Below are 20,771 nucleotides of genomic sequence, written 5' to 3' on the forward strand. Positions count from 1 at the left end.
AGATTTAGGCTGCAAAGCTAATGAACAGAGTGCTCTGAAAACACTCAGATAAATGACAAACACAGTCACTCCTAGACAAGTTGCTAGTTACTTTCTAGTGTACAAATTTCAGATCACCAAGCTGCATCTTGATTTTCTGCAGCCCACTGATTTTTTTAAACAATGATTCATACATTAAATGCAGCTTTATATACACAATTTACATTAAATACATATTAAAGGAGCCTCTGTTGACCACAAAGAACCACAGCACAATCACAAAGATTTCTACTTACATGGAGATCCAAGTACAATTCACTTCTGTTTGACTTCTCCCTTTCCTCATGAAGCAAAAATGGACAGGCTGGTCCTGCTCTGTAGCCCAGAACCCACGCGCCTCCATCTCTGTTGGGAAGGTCTTTAGGTGTCTGCTCATTGAAGCCGTCCCAGGGAAAGCCCTCAGAGGAGATACCTAAAACAGACACAGAGAAGGCCATCAAGTGACATGGCAGCCAAATAAATAAATAAATAAATAAAGCCGTATTGGGGGAACTCCTACGTAGACTTCTTCATACTAGCTCTTACTTTGCTTTCTAAGTTATATATATATATATATATATTTTTTTTTTTTTTTTTTTTTTTTTTTGAGACGGAGTCTCACTTTGTCGCCCAGGCTGGAGTGCAGTGGCCGGATCTCAGCTCACTGCAAGCTCCGCCTCCCGGGTTCACGCCATTCTCCTGCCTCAGCCTCCCGAGTAGCTGGGACTACAGGTGCCCACCACCTCGCCCAGCTAGTTTTTTGTATTTTTAGTAGAGACGGGGTTTCACCATATTAGCCAGGATGGTCTCGATCTCCTGACCTCGTGATCCGCCCGTCTCGGCCTCCCAAAGTGCTGGGATTACAGGCTTGAGCCACCGCGCCCGGCCTCTAAGTTATATTTTTAAGAGATTGCTTTCCTTCAAAAGTATTTCTCCCTACAATTTCTAGATCACACCAACAAAAAATTACAACATATGCCCTCATCCCCAGTTTGAAAAGATAAGTCTATTGACTGTACTCTATGCCCCATATTCTTGATTACAGGTTGCATACGGGTCATTCTATCTCATAATGAAATCAGAGGAGCTGGGGGACAGAAGTCAGGAGGTCTGGCCTGTGGCTTTCCTACAGTTCCTAAACAGTGTCGTCTGAGCCAAGTCACTAATGTGTGTGTTCTCCAGGGCAGGAATGGTGCCTTGTTCGTTTCTGGGAATAGAATCATTATGCATGGTGCATATAGGACTTGGTCAGTTTGTTGAATGAGTGAGTAGTGCATGAGAAACCTATTTGGGATTCACTTTTGTCATCTCTAGAATCAAAGGTATTAGTCTAGCTTATTCTAACCTAAACTGGAGGCAAGTAATAATGGGATAATAATCATTAACTATGTGCCAGGCACTGTTTTCAGTTCTGTTCAATTTTTATGATAACATAGAGTTAGGTATCATTTTCTCATTTTAAATGGAGAAACTGAAATACAAAGAAGTTAAGCAATTTGCTTAAAATCATAAAATCAGTAAATGGTTAAGCTAGGACTTGAACCCGGGCAGTTAAACAACAGAGGGTCGTGCTTTTAATGACTACACTACGGCCTCTGCCTGACATTCTGTTCTCAAAATAGCAATATGTGTTCGACAACAAAAGGACTTTACGGTCAAATCAGTGAGAAAAGCTACATACTGTATCTCTTAAAGAACCATGATTCGTGTTAGCGTATTAAAGACCTTGGGATGTCCTTTAGTACAGAAAACCTAATTCTATATCATAGGGTTTTCCAAACTTATTTGGCCACAGAATCCATTTAAAGGACACCTGCTAAACGTGTCGCAAGCCACTTAATGTTGTACTGGAACATAGTTTGGAAAATACCAGATTAGATCACTTCTAATGTTTCACATAGCACTCAAGTTCCTAGTCCTCTTTTAATTCCTGGTAAGCAAACTTGGCAAAATTTTAAGCAACTAGGCAGAAGTTAAAGGTTTAGGCTCAGGGTGTTTTGCAATAGAGATCACTGTTGAATATATGATAGCGTGTTTATTACACATAATCCCTGTAAGAGTCTGTTTGGCAGGCACCCAAAGCCAACCAGTGGCTTCTACCATGCTGAAACCTGACTTACACGAAACGAGAGCTGAGAGTAAGTCAGCTCACAAAGGAACTGCGGGATAGCATGGTTGTGTTAGAGTAGCATTTTAGAAGAAGAAAAAAATGAAAACAGCTAAGGTCTGGCTGTTGTTTGCCTGTTGGGTTTATTAGTTTTCAATCACAATTCAAAGTGAAAGATGATGCAGGTCACAGTGTGTCTACAGTTACCCTGTAGCAGGCTGTCCACAAAACACCTTTCTGCAGCCACGGAGAAAAATGAGAGTCCAGGGCTTCCCCAGTCTCTGCTCATCCCTGCAGACACAGTTGTCTAGAAGAGTATACCCTAGGCTGTTCCTTGATCTGGGCCAGATGCCTTAGAACAAGTGCCTTTCCAGTCAATCCCCTTGCTACCCACTGTCTACAGACAGTCTTCTGGGCTTTCATTTAGAGTCTCATGCGCTTTGGAGTGACCCACTTCTAGTCTCAAGACAGAGGAATGAACTAATGCCTAAAGGAACCTCAGGGAGAAGGCACTCTGCTTAGTACCTTTGCTTTATGCTCATGTTGACTCTGAGGAAGACAGTACTGGTTATACTGTAACAGATGAAGAAATTAAAGCTCAGACCTCCTTTAACTTCTATTTATATGGCTCATCCTCCTCCTGGACTATTTCTGTTCACCTTTGTCATAAATCTTTTAAGATTTACAGTATACTCTCACTGTACTACCTCATCTTCAAAGATGTATTGGTTACTAATCACATCCCTCATTTTAAATCCCTCAACCTTGCATTTTTCTTTTGAAGTAGCTGCTGGCTTTGGGGAAACGTTGCACAGAATAATAAAACAATATAAAACATAATATATATTATATATCACAAAACACAATGTACAACACCTGAGGTAAGACATCTGTATCATCAGAGGCACATTGTCTGGTGAGTGTAAGTTCATCATTTAGGTACAAGAGAGAGTGAAACATTCCCATAATAACAAGGATTTGGGGTCTTGGATGAAACACACATGCATGCATATTTATGCAAACACACATGCCAACCCCTCACACACTTGCAGTGGCTATCCAATACTGCATGAATGAGGTGAGGTGTGCAATCCAATTCACTCTCTATGCAGAGGGAAAACAATGTCAAGGTGAAAGTTGTCTTCTTTCTGAAAATGGTTTTAGTTTTAAAGAGTTAATTTCTAATACCTAAGGTTTAACCAGACAATATCCCTATGAAGGAAACATGCAAGGTAAAACCATGATGCATAATAATTTTGGCAAGAATCATTTGGACAGAAAAGGACCATAAGTAACATAAAACTGAAATAAGTAACATAAAACTGTTATTCTCAAAAGTCTGACAAAGTAGGTTACGACAAATGACAAAGTCAACATTCTGACGACTGTAACGTATTTATAAAATAATTTTGGAGTGGAGAGTTTTAACGACACAAACACAACTTTTTTAGTCAAAAATAAAGCACACGTCTGTATTTATTAAAATGGGTAACACCCAAACTAGTCTCTCCAGTTGAATACTTTTAATGAAAAAGAGAAGAAAATCATCTGAAATTAGATAAATATATTCTGTCAAAACAGTCAGCTGTCATTTAATTTTCTGATACAAACAGATTTGGGGGTGTTAGATCTTTAGAGAATATTTTGTGAAAAACTCAATCGGTCTTACCAGTTTAAACATGTGTCTTTCCCTTTCATGTGCACATTACAAACCTGTCTTGTACTCAATATTTTGTTTCTCAAAGACATTTCAACAGCTTGATCGACCACACACACACACAGGTTATCTGTACAGCTGACCACGGTTAATACAACATACAGCACAGTCACAGGAAAGGTAGCGTGACTTACCTTGGAACCACTTTGGAAGTCTGTGCTTTTCAAAACCATTCACATGACGAGCTGCACTTCCTGATGCTAACCTACAACATCAGACTGAGGTTTTGCTGTCAATTATCAAAACAACAGAAGCAGACAGAATGGAAAGGTAGTAATATGCCATTTAAAACAGGAGGCAGTGTCCACAGCTCATCTTTCCAAAATGGGATCAGTCTGTCTAGCAGGGGTACACTGGATTATGGTTCCCACTGTTTCACTCCCTCCCTGCAATATGATCACGCACTCACGGCCTTTTCTGATATATTTCCCCTGCCACATGACTTGCTTTGGTCAGCTGAATGTAAACAATGTGACAGTGTGCCAATTCTGGGCCAAGGCCTTGAGACACACGGTGTGTTTTCATGCCCCGCCTTGTGCTTCTGCCCTCACCACGAGATGAACACGGTCCTCGGGAGCTTTGAATGAGACATGGAACGTCTGACCCAGGCACAGTCCTGCAAGCCTGGAGCCAAGCTCAGTCAAACCCAGGCCCAATCGAGTAAACCTTAGCCAACTCCCAGGCCAGTGCATAAAAACAATAAATATTTATTATAAACCATTGAGATTTGGGACCTCTCTGTTGAAATAGTTGCCTCACACACTATCATGTCTGCTCCTGCTAGAAACACTGTAATTATTAAAGACATTAAACCTTTTCAGCTAAGGGCGTAAACACGACAGTGTTTTTATTTTGTAATTTGTACTGAAAAGAATTATTCAACGTACTGCAAGGATTTGAAAAATGAAGTGAAAACTCATGGCACACCCATTTACTCATTCATACCAAGATTCATGCACAAACTACACTTTATTAAAAAGTTAACCTTATTTACCAGACATTGTCTTTAATCATCTAAAGAATATACATATAAAAATATACCAATTTCCTAAAGGAAGTCTGTGAACATACTATGTAACCAGCAGATCTGGCCAAAAGTCCCCAAGGGACAAAATTACAGTGCCTTTTAGGTTGCTTCCTCTAATTCTCCCGTCACACCAAGCCCTCACTTGACAGCAGTGATGAAGTGGTCATGCATCCAAAAAGACGAGAGAAAAAACGAAAACCCTAAGCTTAAAACTCTCCTGAGTTTTGGCTCCCGTGCTATAGTGCCCAAGGCCATTCATCATACTTGACGTAAAATAAACCCTACAAGGTGAAGTTTTCTCAGCTGGGAATATCAGAACTGATATGTGCAGGTGGACAGGTTGTCTTCCATTATGTTATTCAAACGTGTACTTACAAGCAAGAAAGACAGCAACCTAGACGTGTAGCTAATGGAAAGTGACACTGCTAAGTTCTTGGAGAGTGGGTGTGTGGCTGTGTATGTAATCATCATGTCTATATCTAGGAAGAGAGAGGTGTGGCAAGAGTATAGTCTCATGGCTGCTACCTGTCAATTAGAGATCAATGCTCACTAATGCGACTGCCCCCCCTTTCATTCTCAGCAGTGTTAAATGTCACAATGTCACCAAACCAGCTAGTAGATAAAATTCTGAGGAGGTGTGGTATCTGTCCACCCCAGCCTCTAACGCCTCACTGGAAGTGTGTGGGGAGAGAAATGATGAATGAGCAAAGATGGACAGGTGGAAGGTGTGGCTAGTCAGAGAAAGGCAGACGGCAAATCAAAAGCTAGCAGAGAGTGGGGAGCAAGCTCTGTCAGTCTGAGCATCGATGAGGAAAGCATCCACGGCCATCAAGCAACTGCAATGCAGTTTGCATTTCCAAAATCATGCCTAAATTCAAATAAAACAAAATTTACAGTTGGAAGGAATCTTGCATATCTCCCCACCTACATGCTCATTTTAGAGTTGAGAGAACCGAAATCCATGAAGATCGCAGTATTTCCAACATGCCAGCTAGCAGCAAAGGCAGAACTAAAATCTAAGTTCTTTATGCTATTTAGAGAGGCATATTATTGCCAGTCCCCAGATGAGAATATTGAGGGCTAAGAGAGAAGTAGATGTGAACAAGTTAAAGAGCATGGGTACAGGGCTTTACCATGTGGGCTAAATTCCTGGCTTTGACCTTTACTAATTCTTTGACCTTGGTGAAATTACCAAAACTCCCTGAGTCTTTATTCTCTCATCAATAAAATGAATATAATAAGAATATGCCTGATATTGAAATAGGCTCACAATTATTTTCTTTCAGAAGACTTTTCCTGTGCTGGGGGATAGATAGATTTGATGGAAGAAGCAAATAATTTCCTGTTTTAAATAAAGAAATCTATATACAATGAGGGTATATCCAACATCACACAGTCATGTGAAAGGCTATTTTTTTGTCAGAGAAGATAAAGAGAATAACAATAAAGCTTATAAGAATTCAGCTGCACTGTTGTGCAGCGGATCCTAAATCTGTTCATGTTCCAAAAATAGAATTCACGTCATCAAATGCAACAGCTCCAAGTAAGTGGCTGATCATCTCTGGAAACAAGAGCTCCTCAGGGTCATTCATAGATACCCTTTGATATACTCCTTCCCAGAAAGTCAAACATAGGAGCCTAGAGCCGTGAATGGAACTATTTATAGTCATGGCTTTAAGTGAAATAGCATTTTAAGGAAGTATACATATATATCTCTTACGATTATTGTATTAACCTCCTTCCACGGTTTTCTTCTGTGAAGAACACTAGTTGAGGGGTGTATATTACTCAAGCTAGGAAATTTATTTGTAGCCATAGTTACACTGGATATTTTCACACTTGAAAAACAGGGCGCAAATGATGGCAAGAATGGATAGAGCACTGAGGTAAGGTGTGATGCAGAAAAGATCAAGGAAAGAACAAATTGAGGAGGTTGCAGGATTCACTGACACATTAAAAGCCTCTGTCTATTCTCAGACAATAAATGCTCAAAACATTAGTTGTTAGTACTTCAAATACTTAAGTGATCAAAAAATTTTAGTATGTTTGGTTATTAAGAATATGACTGGGTGCAGTGGCCCACCCCTATAATTCCAGCACTTTGGGAGGCTGAGGTGGGCAGATCACTTGAGGTCAGGAGTTCGAGACCAGCCTGGCCAACATGGTAAAACCCCATCTCTACTGAAAATACAAAAAGTAGCTGGGTGTGGTGGGAGGTGCCTGTAATCCCAGCTACTTGGAAGGCTAAGGCACAACCCGGGAGGCAGAGGTTGCAGCGAGCCGAGACTATGCCACTGCACTCTAGCATGGGCAACAGAGTAAGACTCTGTCTCAAAAAAAAAAGAATATACTAGCTTGTTAACAAAAAACATGTATATGTATTTTGAGATGGAGTCTCACTGTGTCACCCAGGCTGGAGTGCAGTGGCATGATCACAATTCACTGTAGCCTTGGCCTCCTGTGCTTAGCAATCCTCTTGCCTCGGCCTCCCAAGTAGCGGGGACAACAGGTGTGCATCACCACACAAGACTAGTTTTAAATTTTTTTGTAAAGATAAGCTCTTGCTGTTTTGCCCAGGTTGGTCTCAAACTCCTGGCCTCAAGTGATCCTACGACCCTGGCCTCCCAAAGTGTTGCGATTACAGGCATGGGCCATTGTGCCTGGCCCCCAAAATATTACTGAAGAATAAGAATACAAAAAAAAATGTCATATGGTATTCATTGTAAGTAAATTTGAATAACATTTTCCCTTTTATGTCACATTATTCCAATTACTATGAGGATGGTTGCACCAGTGGGAAATCCAACTCTTGAAGACATATAATCACCTGTTGTCCTAATAGCTAAGGAAGTCAAGAAAAAACTACAAAATACTAAGCCCTGGATTATAAAATATATAATAAATGATTTTTTAAAAACTTTCTTTCCAAAAAGAAATGATCCCAGGAAACTCACAAAAAGGAATACACATAACAAGATAAATACAGAAAGAAGGCATATTTACCATTATTAAATGTGATTGAGCAGACACAATATAATTAAGAGACTGAGAATACAATATGGCTCTGAGTGTCCTTGCAACACAGTGAGAATGAAAGGGCATTCTTTATTTCATTACTCTCATCGAAAGGAAGAAACGAGCTGATCCCTGATGGCTGACAAAGGTTTTTGTGATATAAAATTCTGAGAAAAACAGCTGTATCATCTACTTAGTTCCCACCCTAGCCTTAGCTCCATCCCAGGTGTTTGGACTAACAATTATCTTTACACGGTATTATTGCCAGCACTAGAACCAATAAGGCTGGTCTAGTCGTATGTCAGTAACAACCTCTGCCCTGCTAACCAGAAAAGTTTGGATATTACCTTGATTGCCCAATGATTTGGAATTAAAGTGAACTCTTCATCAGAGCTGCTAAGAAATGGCCTCTATAACACATCCAGATTCATAAATCGCCACCTTTTGCCTGAGCGTCTTAGGCACCAGAGTTTTCCTATCTCCCTTCTTCCACCAGTCATTAGTACTAGGGAGGAGTCCTGGACTCTTCCCCAGCACCAGATTTCCCACTTTCCCTCCCAATAAATCTACTTTTTTTTTTAGACAGGGTCTCACTATATTATCTAGGCTGGAATGCTGTGGTGCGATCCTGGATCACTGAGCAATCTGCCAGCCTTGGCTTTCCAAAGTGCTGGGATTACAGGCATGAGTCAACTTGCCTTGCCGCCCCATTCTATTTACACATACTTCAGACTGGTTGATAATGTCCCATAGGTCACTGGGGCTTTGGTAATTTTTTTCAGTCCAGAAATCACCTCTCAGTAGAAAGCCTAGGTAGCTGGGCGCAGTGGCTCATGCCTGTAATCCCAGCACTTTGGAAGGTGGAAGTGGGTGGATCACTTAAGCTCAGGAGTTCAAGACCAGTCTTGGTGACATGGCAAAACCCCATCTCTACTAAAAATACAAAAATCAGCTAGGCCTAGTGGCCTGCGCCTGTGATCTCAGCTACTTGGGAGGCTATGGTGGGAGGATCACTTGTCACTTGAGCCTGGAAGGTTGAGGCTGCAGTGAGCCAAGATCACACAACTGCACTCCAGCCTGGATGACAGAGTGAGACCCTGTACTTAAAAAAAAAAAAAAAAGAGATGGGCTAGAAGGAGCAGAAAAATACTTAAAGATGTAAGAAGTACTGGCTTCAATTTTCCAAATTTGAAGAAAATTATTAACCTACAGATCACAGTAGCTCAATGACTCCCCAGCAGGATTAATACAAAGAAAACTACAATAAACTGGAAAATCTGTGATAAAAAGACAATTATAAAAGCGGACAGGAAAAAAATATATTATGTACAGAAAACTAAAGAATCACTAGACTTCTCAGAGCATGCGGCCCAAAAGACAGTGGAATGACAACTTTAAAGTACTGAAACCACCTTAGGGAAAACTAGTGTGGAGGAGGGCAGACAGGGATAAAGAGAGAACTTTCATCATGATAAAAGGGTCACTTCATCAAAAAGACATAACATGCCTACATTGTCATTATTTGTACCTGGCATTAATAACAGAACTTCCAAATACATGAAGCAAAACTATCAGAACTGAAATAACTACATGAACAATTACATTTGGAGATGTCAATATTCCTTTCTTAGTAATTAATTACAACAGCTTGACAGAAAATCAGTACGGATATGGAAAACCTAAACATTAACCATCAATTTTACCTACCTGATATTTATAACACACTCCATTCAATAACTGTAGCATATGTATTTTTGCAAGTACACATGGAATTTATCAAAATAGATCACATGCTGGGCCACAAGTCTCAATACCTTTAAGAGGATCAAAATCATACGAAATATATTCATTGGCTACAATGGAATTAAATTAGATACTGGTAACAGAAAATTATTTGGAAAATTCCAAAAACTTGGAAATGAGACCATACACTTCAAAATAACTCACGGGTCAAAGAAGAATCACAAAGGAAATTAGAAAATATTTGGAACACAGCTAATTCAACAATCAGAGAGAAACTGATAGCCTTACTTCATGGTGAGTGACTGTCCTCCCCCAGTATGGCTGACGGCATTTCTCCTCCGGACTGGGAGAGACGTCAGGCATAATTGATGCATGATTAACTCATAGCAAAGTGGATTCAGTGACCACACGCTTCCTAAATGCTGAATGTTGAGGCCTGAGCTCCCATCCCCCCTCCCTAGGCTTCCAGAACACTTGTCTTCTCTAAAACTAGACACACACTACAACATTATTCTGAGAGAAACATGACCAGCTGAAGACAAAGAACGGGAGACACTGACACAGGAGGTTCCCCAATCGATACCCAGGCCTGATCACCCTATGGTGACGTTCAAATGCAGTATTCTTACACAGGCACTCAGGGCTTCCAGTTAGCTTTTCATTCCCCATAGCTCATGCAGGTAGACAACCGATGATTATGAGACAGCAGAGAATTTGTAACATAAAGAGCAGGTAAAAGAACAACAGGAGAATGAGGCTGTGTCACTGCATAGCTGCTAAGTCAAGATTCTGGAGATGGCTACTTCTTCTACCACCACAGCTCTTACTACATGGCCCTTTTCCCTGCCTCCAGTTCTCGCCAGGTTCCTGTAATACTCTCTCCTCCCTTTGCCCTTCGGGCCTAAGGCTGGTAAGGGCTTTCTGCTGTTGCTAGTTCCTTGGAAGCTCACAAGCCCATGCTTGTTTTCTGGGGTCCTTCCATCTGGACACAATCTCTTCATTAAGTTATTTTCATTTTAAACTCTCTTGAATAGCCCAGGCATGGTGGCTCATGCCTGTAATCCCAACACTTTGGGAAGCCAAGGCTGATGGATCGCTTGAGCCCAGGAGTTCAAGACCAGCCTGGGCAACATGGTGAAACCCAATCTACAAAACTCCATCCACAAAAAAGTGTAACCCAAGCTACAAAAAATTAGCCAGGTGGGGTGGTGCACACCTGTAGTCTCAGCTCCTCTGCAGGCTGAGGTGGGAGGACTGCTTGAGCCTGGAAGGTCAAGGCTGCAGTGACGCAGGATCGCACCATTGCACTTCAACCTGGGTGGCAGAGTGAGACCCTGTCTCAAGTAAGTAAATCAATCAATAAATAAACTATTTTGAATATACTGTGGGTCAGGACTCTGATACAATAATTGGCATGAGGAATGATATTTATTTCCTACCCTCCAGCACTTCTGTATATCTCACTGAGGCATCTAGGGTTACTGCTACCTGATGTTCACCCTACCCAATTAGAATAATAGCAGCAATGCGATGGGCCAGTATAAACTTCTGTGAGCTATCAAGATGAGCAAACTCCTTTCAGAATGTTTCATGAGAGAAAACAGGAAAATTGTCATAACCCTAAAAGAAGGCAGTGATGGCATAGTGCTGTTCTTTCCAGGATGAATTGATATGAAAGTAAAGCATTTGTAAATCAATAAATGCATATTAGATTTAAGGAGCTGTGTTGATATATTTGGTAGAGATACCATATCTGAAACAGCACCTGCAATTGGTATCCCCATTTATGTTTCCAGTAGTCCAGTCATTCTCTAAAAGTCATCTAGTTTTCTCACTAAACAAAAAGGAATTTAGTTGGAATATGGTATGAGTCACCATTTCCGCATTTTCCCAAGATTTGAAGTAGCATAAATCTCTGCAATTTCTCCAGCACATGCTTTTCTCTCAGAATGCACAGGTGTGGGACTCAAAAGAAGAGGTGAGACTGGCCCTTTTTACTATTATACCTAATAAATCATTTCCAGAACTTCTGCTTCTTGTCATTGCAACTTTGGGCTTGGTGGGTTTCGAGGTCGTCGTGTTCGAAAGAGGAATGCTTCCAGTAGGGAACTCAGCCACGGTTCCACTAAACAGGAAGCTGAGAGTGTTTCTTGGCCATTTTAGTTTCTTATGCATTAGAGACACATTAATTTAGTTTTAGTGCCTAAGGAAATGAATGTTTTTGGTAGAAGAGAATATTCTGAACTGAGCCTAGAGTCTTAAACTTTCACAGTAAAAAAAAAAAAAAAAAAAAGGTAGAAAATATAAAACCGCACATCTGGAAAAATAATACAGTATATGAATGCCTCAACAAATGAATGTCCTCATATCAATATTCAGATAACACAGGGAAGCTATTGTGAAACAAATACACTCAAAGGTTTCTGGTAAAGGAGTAAATTGGTCTATAGCTTTGAAAAGCTATTTGGCAATATATATCTGAAATGGGGGTTGACACCTATGGCCCAAAGGCCAAATACAGCCTACTGCCTGTTTTGTACAGTTTTACATTTTTAAAGGAGGAAAGGGAGGAGGAGGGGAGGGGTCAAGATGGGGAGAGCGAAAAAGAGGAAGAGAAGAAGCTGCAGCAACAGAGATCTTCCGGCCCACAAAGTCAAAAATATTTACTATTTGGTTTTACAGAAAAAGTTTTCCAATCCCTGTTCTAAAATATTAAACATACTCTTATCCTTTAACCAATAAAAATCCACTTGTGTGAATCTATCCTTGTGTGAATTTAAGTAAATGGAGGCTAACCATCAAGAATAATAATCTTTGTCATTTGAGATCTATTACAAATATACAAGGCATCCACCAAAATATAATCTATGACAGAAAAAAGTGGGAAACAAAACACCATCCATTATGATACAGTGATTACTGAGGAATATTATGTAATTATTTAAAATCATGTTTCCAAAGAATATGTAATACATAGGAAAATGTTCACAATGTGACACTAAGTATGAAATACAATTTTTACCCTAATTTTAATATGTAAAAGAAAAAATATCAATGTTAGCAACAAGTTTCTTCTTTATATTTTTCTGTACTTTCTACCGTTTTTTCAATTGACTGTCTAAATTTCATTTAGAAAATGAAGCAAGTATTACTTTTATAATCAGAAAACACTAAAAATAAGTCAAAAGGTAGAAAACGGATTTGAACAAGTCTTAACCACCAAAGGATGGTAAGGCCTTGAAAATCATCTGTAAATTGAAGCTGCATAGTGAGCCAAATCTGGTACTATCTGCCGATGATATATTCTTTTTTTTTTTTTTTTTTTTTTTTTTTGAGACGGAGTCTCGCTCTGTCGCCCAGGCTGGAGTGCAGTGGCCAGATCTCAGCTCACTGCAAGCTCCGCCTCCCAGGTTCCCGCCATTCTCCTGCCTCAGCCTCCCGAGTAGCTGGGACCACAGGCGCCGCCACCTCGCCCGGCTAATTTTTTGTGTTTTTAGTAGAGACGGGGTTTCACCGTGTTAGCCAGGATGGTCTCGATCTCCTGACCTTGTGATCCGCCCGTCTCGGCCTCCCAAAGTGCTGGGATTACAGGCTTGAGCCACCGTGCCCGGCTATATTCTTTCAAGATGTGCAAGTTGAGTATACTGGAGAAGGTTGCCAATTTGGTAAAATCGGTTAAGGGTATTCTAATTTAGAACTATACTTATCTACATAATCCTGTAATCCAGGGGTGTCTAACCTTTTGGCTTCCCTGGGCCACATTTGAAGAAGAATTGTCTTTAGCCACACATAAGATACACTAACACTAACAATAGCTGATGAGCTTTAAATAATTGCAAAAAATGTTTTAAGCAAAGTTTACGAATTTGTATTGGGTCACATTCAAAGCTGCCCTGGGACAGGAGTTGGACAAGCTTACTGTAACTCTTCATGGTAATCCCTGCCCCCTAACTCAAATCCCAATCTGAAGCACAAAATAAATTCTATTTTAAACCAAAAACACAGCTATTTTTACCTGCCATTCTTTGGCAGCATGAGATCTAACAAGAGATGTTATGTTGTTGTTTTAAATCCTATCCCATCAGTCCTATGATTATGACATTTCCCTTCTCTCACACCTTCAGCGACTTCTTGTTGCATACAGAATAGAACCCAAATTCCTTGGTTGGATAGGGAGACCATTTATGCCTGGCTTTCACATATTCTTCCGAATCCCCATCTATAACCCCACATATGTACCCCAGCTTCCAGCTGTACTGGGCTGCTTCCCATTCCTCATAATACACTTCCTCGTCTATCCACTTTATTTGGACTGACTGTATACCGGTATCTGAAAGACAAGTGCTACCCATCCTTCAGGACCCTCCTTAAATTTCAATTCCTCTACCAAGTTTACTTGTGTCTTCCAGACCAAGTTGATCTCCCCTTTTCTGTTCTTTCGTGGCTACTTTGTACATGTATGATACTCCAGCATGTTACACTCTGTTATGTGCTAATTTATTTTATGTGTATCTGCTTTACTATGAAGCTGAGTCTTCAGAGGTCTTCCCCTATAACAGAACATGTGTCTTTGTAAGTATTACTGAGCAAGTTCCAGAAGCATTTATACTCAAATTCAAAGACATAATTTCCCCCTTAATTTTCAATTAAAGAAGGAGCTATCATTGAAACGAGAAGATGTGCTAGGGAGGGAAGGGATGCAAGTAGAGGAGTAGAACATTGGGGAGCAGGAAGATAAAAATTTTCTTTCCAACTCCAAAGCTGGATTATAAACTAAATTTAAGTAAATGGAAGCTAGTGCCATCAGGTAGGAGGTGAATCCAGTCTTAAGTCACCCCTAAATGACCAAATTTCTTCTCTCCATCCTTCCTCATTCTTTCTTCTTTTCCTCTCTCCCTCCTTCTCCCTGTCTTCTCTCTCTTCTTGACAAGGAAAGATTCCACCATAAATGTAAATGATATAGGGTACTATGGAGACCACAATGACAGGAAAAGCCTATGGAGTTTGCCTGGTGAGGTATGTATGACCCCTGAGCAAACCCAAAGGAAATGATGCCTTTCCACTTTTTAATCCTTTCACAAACCTCCTAAAGTTGGAGACAGATTATGGAAACATTCACTGACATTGGTTTTATTTCATTTCCACTAGATGAAAATTTATAATAAAACTTTCTCATATGGGTATTCAGTATAAAGAAGTGTACTTTTACCAAATTTTTAAACCAGGGAACTAATTAGGCCTTCTCTGATCTTTCTGTTTAAAATAGATGTCTCCAGTGGTTATTTTCATGGCAATCTAATGTTTCCTCCACAGAATGTCTTTAATTTATTTTGTATTTGTCTTTAGGATCCAGGAAAAGGGTTAATGGGGCAGAACCTTACTTGCCTTCTCCAGTACCAGGCACTCCAGCATCTGACACAGTGCCTGTGTTTAGTGGATATATAATAATATTGGTTGGATACAATAATAATATTTGTTGAATACAATAATATTTGTTGAATGTACATTACATGAACAGTTTTATGTTCAGAACATCCACGTTTTTCGGGTGATAAGCTCTACTCTTTTTTGTCAGTCCGAATGAACACATACTATTGAGCTTAGCATGGACTCTGTAGCAGAACAGTTTTGGTTTAAATCTCAGCTTCAGCCTCTTACTAGCCAAGTTACCTTGGCAATTTACTTAACCTCTCTATGTACCAGTCTCCTCTGTGAAAGGGGAAAATAATGGTTCTTACCTTCTGGAGTTACTGTAAAAATTAAAGAGTTAATATATACAATGCACTCAGAGCAGTGCCTGGCAACTATAAGCACTACATAAACTCTTGCTGTTAGAATTACTACTCTCTGCTTAGTGCTGAATTAGACACTGGAGAAGGCAACAAGGTAGAATGAGACAGAGCTCCATTTCTCCAAAGGATTCGCTTTGAGTTCCAATGAATGGTTCAACAAATATATGCTCAAATTTTATCCACTGTGAAATATTCTAAATGTTGTTTCTCATCCTCCATTTCAAACTAAAATACACCAAAGGAGAAACACAAAAACCCTAATCCACCAAAATGAGTTTCTTTTTTTTTCATGTAGAACAGTATTTGAGGAATCAGGGTCTTTTCAGAATGTTTTGTTCAGCAAAGTTATCACGATTTCTATTCTATTATACCTTTAATCTATTTGGTCAAGCTTAAAATTAACCCAAATCATCTTTAATTTAGGAACTTGTTTTTAGCATCTTACTGCTATCTGAAAATTGCCCTTTTCTTCCCCCTGAGGTGATCACTGTAATTTCAAATGTGATTTTACCATGCCTTGGGGGTACTATTCAACCAGAAAATACAGCACCAATTTAAAATGCACGTCAGTAGAAAAATCAATTTACTAAAAGAAAATTAATTTCATCAGCAAAATTTTCAGGAAGGAACTGATCCTTAAAGTGAACAAAAGCTATACTAAGAATAAAATTGAGTTCGTCATATATTTGTCAACTGAAAAAAAAACTTATCAATACAGTCAAGTGCATGATAAACATTCCCTAAAAATGACTTCACCAAATGATAAAATAGAAACTTTTGAGACTCACATTGGTAAGAAATAAGCAGCAGCACAAATTTGTCAACAATGGCTTCAAAACAACTAAGAGCATTAGACTGAACTGTATGGTACTGACAAGTATTTCAGGAGTCGTGTCTTAACTTTGGGCTTACATTTTACTTACAAATATGTAAGTGGACTTTCTTGCCAAATTTTCACAATTTATAATTTAAAATGAGTCACAACAGTGACTTGTTGCTAAGGAATAGAAGCACCAAATAATTTAATTTCTTTTTTATTTGAAATGACAATTATATGTATTAATGATAGAGATGCAGGAAGTTCCTAGGGAAAGCCACAACCACGCTGGTATGCGACTGGGGAAAATGATACATCAGAGGACTCACTCAGCACAACTGAAACATGAGATGAACCTAAGATAGCTCCAACCACTGAGAACTGAATCAGCTAAAGGAAATGAAAATAAAATTACTAGGGAAACTAGTAACACACATGTATGCCTGAAGCAATGTCTTCCACCTAAGGTAATTCTAAAATAGTTTTGTAATTTTCCATGGAGCCAAGGATTGTGTGAATTAACTGAAAAAGAAAAAAGAGTAAAGGAAAAATGAGATAATTTGATATAAATTTGTAAAGGTATCACTTTACTCAAGGGATTTGACACTCTCTTCTTTGCAGAAATTAAAATATATCATGTCTATGTTAAAAACAATGCTAATTTGAGTCTTAATATTTGCACTACTAAAAGAAAAAGCAAAAAGCTGCATCTAATTGGTGGTGATTTCTGTGATAAGCAATAAGCAAAAGATAGAATGACCTTCTCCAAGAGCTCTCAGAGAGGTGGTGGAGATGCCCTGGGATGTGACACTTTGCAAGCTGGGGAGCTGTCTCACTACATGGCACATGCTCTGGCCTGACGCAATCTCTCTCCCTGTCTGCAAAGAGGAGATGAGCAACCAAAGGGTTAATATTAAACTTTTTTTTTTTTTTTTTTCCTGGCTGTAATGATTCTAAGCTAGGTGCTCTCTGTGCTCTGGATGTTTCATTACTAAATGGAGCTATATGCGCCCACTGGTCAGAACTGGAAAGCAGGACTCATCTCTCAGAAGAAGAAACAAAGACTTTCCCTGGGCCACTTTGAGATCCTCCTGTCAAGAAAAAAATAAGACAGACAATAAAAGGGTAGGGGTTGCAATTAATAGCTAGTATAATTCACCCTATTAAAAAGAAATAGGATTGTAGGGGATTTGGTGGGGTATCAGAGGAATCTAGAGGATAAGTTAGCAGAAGACTCTCATAATAGTAGCTAGATGGACTGTCAATGGTTCAGACCTCTCAGAAAAAAAGGGCTGTCTTCCCCAAAGAACCCAGACCAGCTGAAATGCTGCCTAAAGGCAAGGATGGCTTGAAATGGGTAATGACTGGGGAAAGGTTTATAGACTAAACGGCTTTGAGATCAGGCAGAAAAATAGGGAATCTTGACTAAAACTGTATTTTCTTATATACTGTTGGGATATCTAAAGATTAAATAATTACTTCCTGTTTTCTCTTTCAATAAATATTATCTACTTTTCCTTCACTTTTTTTATGGTCTCACTACTGGGATGTATTAATTACAATAAAAGTATTCATTGATTTATAAGTTACAAAATGTTGTAATAGGACAAGAAAAAAATACTACTACTCAGCAAGGACTCAAAGAACAGCATGCCTATGGCATCACTTCCAGATCTCATGACTGTCTGAGCTTGTACCGTCTCCTATTAGCGAGGAAGGGTTTGCAGTTATGCCTGGTAGAGCGGAGTCTGCTGCTCTTTGGATATGTAGAATGAAGGGGTAAAAGCTGGAAAGTACCCCTTAGAATGGCTGTCTGTCCCATAATCATTCTGCCTTCTCTGGGAACTGCTCCCAGTACATAAGGGGAGGCTGTGAGCAGCCATGTCTCAACCTGATCAGGAGTCATTGGATCTGAGTCTTATAAATGGCAGAAAATATCCAGGAACTTTTGCTTATGGGATTCTCAGTACTTCCCGGTTGCCACCTGGCCGAATATTGCTATTCAATGTTTCCTTGCTTCATAACATACCATAATGCTCTGTAAATAAATTCCTATTTTGATTACAGCTAACCAGCATCAACATGCGCGCACACACACACACACACACACGCACACACGCACATACAGACACAAAACACTAAGCAATGAGAATAACAAAATTTCATTCGGCATTGTCTCTGTGGCCTTTTTTTTTTTAAGTCAGCTTTCTTTAATGTGTACATGATTTAACAAAAGTGTATAAGCCTCATCATTTAAATCTAGGAGTCTTTAGAGGAATTTTGAGTCATACTGATATATCCCCAAATTTTCATCACCTCACAGAACTTCTCAGTAGCATCCAGCAGGGTTGAATGCATACTTTTTCTTGAAAGTCCTTTTCCGAAAACAAGTTCTCCTGAGTTCACTGTTAACCCTTCAGTTGCCCTGCTGGCTCCTCATCCTTCTAAATCAGTGTTCTTAATCTCAGCACCATTGATATTTTGGGCCAGATAACTCTTTTCTCTGGGAGGATGACTTATGAATTGTATAACAGGATGTTCAGCAGCATCCCTTGACCTCTACTCACTAATTAATAGTAGCATCCCCTCCCCCATCCGTTGGCCAACTAAAAATCTCTCTGAAATCACCCCTAGTTGAGAAGCACTGCTCTAGATGTTTCATCTCCCCAAAGACATGTGCAGAATCTTCTCCGTCTTCATTCACTCCATCTGTCATCTCCTTCAGTCTCAGTTTTAAATATCATCTCAGCTCTAATGACTTCCAAATTAATGAATCTGGCCATAAGCTCTCCCCCTATCTCATGCAGGCACCCAACTACTCATTGCTTGGCTAATATTCATTCCAAACTCTTTATTTTCCTTCTTTGTCCTTCCCCTAGTATTTCCCACCTAAGTAAATAGTTCTTAGTTTGTTTCTTTTTTTTTTTTTTTAGAGGGAGTCTCGCTCTGTCACCCAGGCTAGAGTGCAGTGGCGCAAACTCGGCTCACTGCAAGCTCCTCCTCCCGGGTTCACGCCATTCTCCTGCCTCAGCCTCTCGAGTAGCTGGGGCTATATGTGCCCATCCCCACGCCCGGCTCAATTTTTTGCATTTTTAGTAGAGACGGGGTTTCACCGTGTTAGCCAGGATGGTCTCGATCTCCTGACCTCATGATCTGCCCGCCTGGGCCTCCCAAAGTGCTGGGATTACAGGCGTGAGCCACTGCGCCTGGCCAGTTCTTAGTTTCTAAGATTAGAACCTGCTTCATCCTTGAGTCCTCTTTCCCTCATATTCTGCCCAGATTTTATAAGCAAGACCTGTTTGCTCTACCACCAAACAGTATCCCAAATCTGACCACTTCACACATCATTACCACCTCAGTCTAAGCCACTACACCTCTCTCATCTGGGCAACTGGAAAAAATCTCCTAGCTCTTCTTCCTTCTTCCACTCCTGCCCAGACTCAATACTCTCCACAAAGCATGCAAACGATCTTTTAAAAGTGTCACACCATTCCACAGATCAAAATCCTCCAGTGGCTTCCCATCATAGATAAAATAAAATGCAAATCCCTGGCCTGAAAGAACATCACTGGACTTGATCCCTGCCTATCACTTTCTCCCCATCTCCTAACCTCTCCCTTACTTCATTCCAGCCGCCCTCACCTTCTTGCTGTTCTGTGATCACACCAACCTCATTCCTGCCTTTGGCATTTACACTGGTGTTTTCTTGGCTAAGATGTTCCCCAGACTGTTAAATAGCTGATTTCTTCACATCACTCAAGTTCAAGTTCATGTTCAAATATCCTTCCAGCAGAGAGGCTTTCTCGTCATTGCCTTTTTGCCAACTTTGCCAACATGCTCTCAAGTATTTTACCCATCGTACTTATCATTACCTGAAACTAAATAATGAATGAGTCTCAAAATCAACTCTAGCAATGCCAGATATCGATCTGGTTTTCTTCTGTATAGAGATGGTATTATGATAATCCCTCTTTTAAGACAAATAAAATGGAAATGCTAGTATATTTTTTATTTTTCATGTAGGCCCCTTATTTATTATTGTTAACTCAGGAAGCCCCAGAGGTGTGTCTGCAGATCTTCTATCACGAAAGAAACAAAGGTTTCAGTTTGGAAGCCATGTTTTTGGGAGTGAAGGGATAAAATGCAACACTGGCAAGAATTCTGTGCCAGGTTCAGCTCCAGTAAGAAAGAGTCTCGTGATTTTTCTGAGAGAGCAACGCCTTCCCTGGCACAGGAGGGATGCTGGTGGGGTGTGTGTGTCATGTTTTTGCCATCCTTTGACTAAGCCCTCTCTGTGTTCTTGCCTGCTCATTTTTTGGCAGTTCTTACTGGCACCTTCATTGGCTTAACAAGAAAACAGAAGAGGCATAAAACTCAATCAGACAACTAAACAGTTACTGCTTTGGTAAAAGTTTTGATGGAGGGAGAAAACATATAAAGCTAAAGGACATGCTGCAACAATCAGTGGATGTGAATCCTCTATCTACATGTCTCTTACTGCCATGAGTAGGGAAAGGAGATCATGGCACACAAGA

At 40.0% G+C, this 20,771-nt stretch overlaps 1 protein-coding gene across 1 annotated transcript in view; it reads right to left on the bottom strand.

Moving 5' to 3' along the window:
- FMN1 (formin 1) overlaps positions 1-20,771 on the bottom strand; it is a 385,063-nt gene that overhangs the window by 316,409 nt on the left and 47,883 nt on the right. The window contains 1 exon segment of the mRNA XM_050799309.1: positions 276-451. Coding sequence (XP_050655266.1) covers positions 276-451 — 176 coding nt within the window.

The sequence above is a fragment of the Macaca thibetana genome, chromosome 7, assembly GCF_024542745.1.
Source record: "Macaca thibetana thibetana isolate TM-01 chromosome 7, ASM2454274v1, whole genome shotgun sequence".
NCBI lineage: Eukaryota > Metazoa > Chordata > Mammalia > Primates > Cercopithecidae > Macaca > Macaca thibetana.